General features: G+C 46.1%; 1 protein-coding gene across 1 annotated transcript; it reads left to right on the top strand.

Annotated features, from left to right (window-relative positions):
* The first annotated feature begins 622 nt into the window (after positions 1–622).
* Positions 623–2524, top strand: PRLHR (prolactin releasing hormone receptor). Its single transcript, XM_009641417.2, has 2 exons — positions 623–688; positions 801–2524. Exon 2 carries the CDS (start codon positions 987–989, stop codon positions 2019–2021), a length of 1035 nt encoding a protein of 344 aa, XP_009639712.1. The 5' UTR covers positions 623–688; positions 801–986; the 3' UTR covers positions 2022–2524.
* Positions 2525–2823: the final 299 nt, after the last annotated feature.

Raw genomic sequence — 2823 nt, 5'->3', positions numbered from 1 at the left:
AATGTGTTTACTTTTAAAGACGTGTAAACCCCACTGAGAATACTCACAATTGGTGAGCAAATATTGTACCGCCATTAGAAAATAAATTTAAATAATATAAGAGCCTTTGAACTACATGCTAAATGCTCATTTCTAATCCTATCTTCATTCACCGGGTATGTAGCTGAGTCCCTCTAGTGGCATAAACATTTATTTGGCTTTAACATGTTATTAAAATTCTGTTTTCCAGTCACATTATAACAGCAAATTCACAGGTAGCTTTTTTGAACGCTCTGAGGACTGTGGCAAAGTCAATCTTGGATTAGATACTGTGCAGGCTAGTGCTAATGAATGTAAATTGATTTTTAGCTGTGAGGGGCAATTACAGAGGCACTGGAAGGAGAAGGGAATTTTTGAAAGGATATTCAAGAACTAATTACTATCAGTAAGAAACACGCAAAGAGCAACGTAATACCCGGGACAACCAATAGGGATAAAAGCTTATATACAAATCTATCATGACCTAGTAGTGAAGACTGTTTAAAAACACTGATCTCCACTTAGCTTGTAAATGCGCATCACCCTCTTTCTCACTCATACATTCTCTCTCTCTGACACACACACACGCTCCTGGATTTGCAGAAGACAGACATCTAGGGCACTTCTTGGCATCCACAGGAAAATCATATGGGATTAAAAAACCACAGCAGTAAGTACTCACTGTATTAAATGTTTATTAAGTGGCATGCTGTCAAAACCTAGATTTAACAGTAAATACAGGAGGACTTTAATGGAAATTGGTTGCATTTGATTTTTCTTAGGAATTGCTGAAAGCTGCCTCTTGAGGATTACAACTTCACCTTTTGCTTTTACGGATGCTTGTTTACTATCTGTGTGGTAACCTCTGGACAGCCAGTAATCCATTCATTACCCACACTGATTGAGTGCAGGAGGAGTGCAGTGGTAACTACTTCGCTCAGCTGACGGCAGATGACAAAAGGAAGGAAATGATGAATTCGGACAATTTAACCTCCCAAAGCTTCCTCTCTGTGATTCACAGCAATGCCAGCAATTTATTCTCAGGGCTCCAGTTTGTTCAGACCTTCAAGCCACTCATCATCCCTTGCTACTCGCTAGTGGTTTTTATTGGTGTCATTGGGAATTACCTTCTCATTTATGTTATCTGCAAGACAAAAAAGATGCACAATGTCACCAACTTCCTAGTAGGCAATCTGGCTTTCTCAGACATGCTCATGTGTGCAACCTGTGTACCCCTGACACTCGCGTATGCCTTTGAGCCCAGGGGCTGGGTGTACGGGCGCTTCATGTGCTACTTTGTTTTCCTGATGCAACCCGTCACTGTGTTTGTGTCTGTCTTTACCTTGACTGTCATAGCTGTGGATAGGTATTATGCCATGGTGTACCCATTCCGCAGGAGGCTCACAATCCCTATTTGTGCTTATATCCTGGCTGCTATTTGGCTGCTGAGTTGTACCTTGGCTGCCCCAGCCTTGGTCCACACTTACCACGCAGAGTTCCCAGAACTGGACTTCTCCATCTGCGAGGAGTTTTGGTTCCACATGAAAAGAGATCGCTTAGCTTATGCCTACAGCACCCTCATCATCACCTATGTACTGCCTTTGGCTGTCATCTCCCTGTCCTACCTGAGAATCTCAGTCAAGCTGAAAAACCGTGTGGTCCCAGGCAATGTCACCCAGGGCCAAGCTGAGTGGGACCGAGCAAGGAGGAGAAAGACTTTTCGCTTGCTGGTCTTAGTGGTGGCAGCCTTTGGAGTCTGTTGGCTGCCTCTGCACATTTTCAACATGATAAAGGATATAGACATCAGCTTGATTGACAAGCAGTACTTCAATTTCATCCAGCTGCTGTGCCACTGGTTTGCAATGATGTCTGCTTGTACCAATGCCTTCCTCTATGCCTGGCTCCATGACAGCTTCAGGGGCCAGCTGAAGAAAATGTTTTCCCGGAGAAAGAAGAAAATTGGACCCACTACAAATTGCATTATGGCCAGCGTGGTGCTGTAAACGAGAGCTGGTGGGAGTGCACTTCCTTCATACAGTAACACTGTAAGTCTTTTCCACTATTAATTAGTCCTGATTCCTGACATATGTCCTCAGGGCTCAATTATAACAACACAAGTCCCATGTGTAACTTCCCCAGCACCTCCACTCCTACTGGAGAAGGAGAGGCAGACGTCAAGTCCCAGAAATGTCTTTACTTCTTTGACAGGAGTTAGAGGCCAAGGAGATATTAGCACAGGATTAGATTTGGAGACAGAGAGAAGCAAGGATGAATGAGAGAACTCAATATTTCAGTGAGGAAGTGCTTTGGATTGGGTAAAAATTAAATCTGCATATCTGACCAGAGTCCAGTCCTTAGCACAGGATCCAGGGTGGAGGACTAACAATATTCTTGTTGTCCTCTGGGGTCCTAACCCTGAAATGCCCTTCCTGAGCAGCTCTCTCAGCCATAGGCAGGAAACCAGGTTGGTAGGAGCTGCTCCCAGCCTCCCTCTGCCAGCTGAGCAGTGCTGGCAGCAGCAGTGTGCGGGGGTGTCCCCACTCCTGAGGGCACGAGGGGTGGGTGGGGTGATGACATCTGCTCATCGGCACTCCCTCCACGTGCCTCTGTGGTTTGCTTGCATGCCTGGGGACCCACACGTGGGTGAGGGCTCTGCAGCCCTTGGTGGGATGTGCTGTGTCTGCCCTGTGTGGTTCTCTCCCTCACTGCCATTTTCTCCTTGCTGCTGGCTCAGCTGGATGGAATAGCAGCCCTTGCAGCAGGGCTGCTCTCCCGCCTGCCATGGCCAACCATATTGGGCAGGAA

This window comes from Egretta garzetta, unplaced genomic scaffold (genome assembly GCF_000687185.1).
Source record: "Egretta garzetta isolate BGI_Z169 unplaced genomic scaffold, ASM68718v1 scaffold486, whole genome shotgun sequence".
Taxonomy (NCBI): domain Eukaryota; kingdom Metazoa; phylum Chordata; class Aves; order Pelecaniformes; family Ardeidae; genus Egretta; species Egretta garzetta.
This window is presented reverse-complemented; position numbering and strand designations above follow the sequence as displayed.

Bases quoted from the DNA above. Each gene is read 5' to 3' on its own strand.
- PRLHR (XM_009641417.2), top strand. From the start codon at position 987: ATGATGAATTCGGACAATTTAACCTCCCAAAGCTTCCTCTCTGTGATT.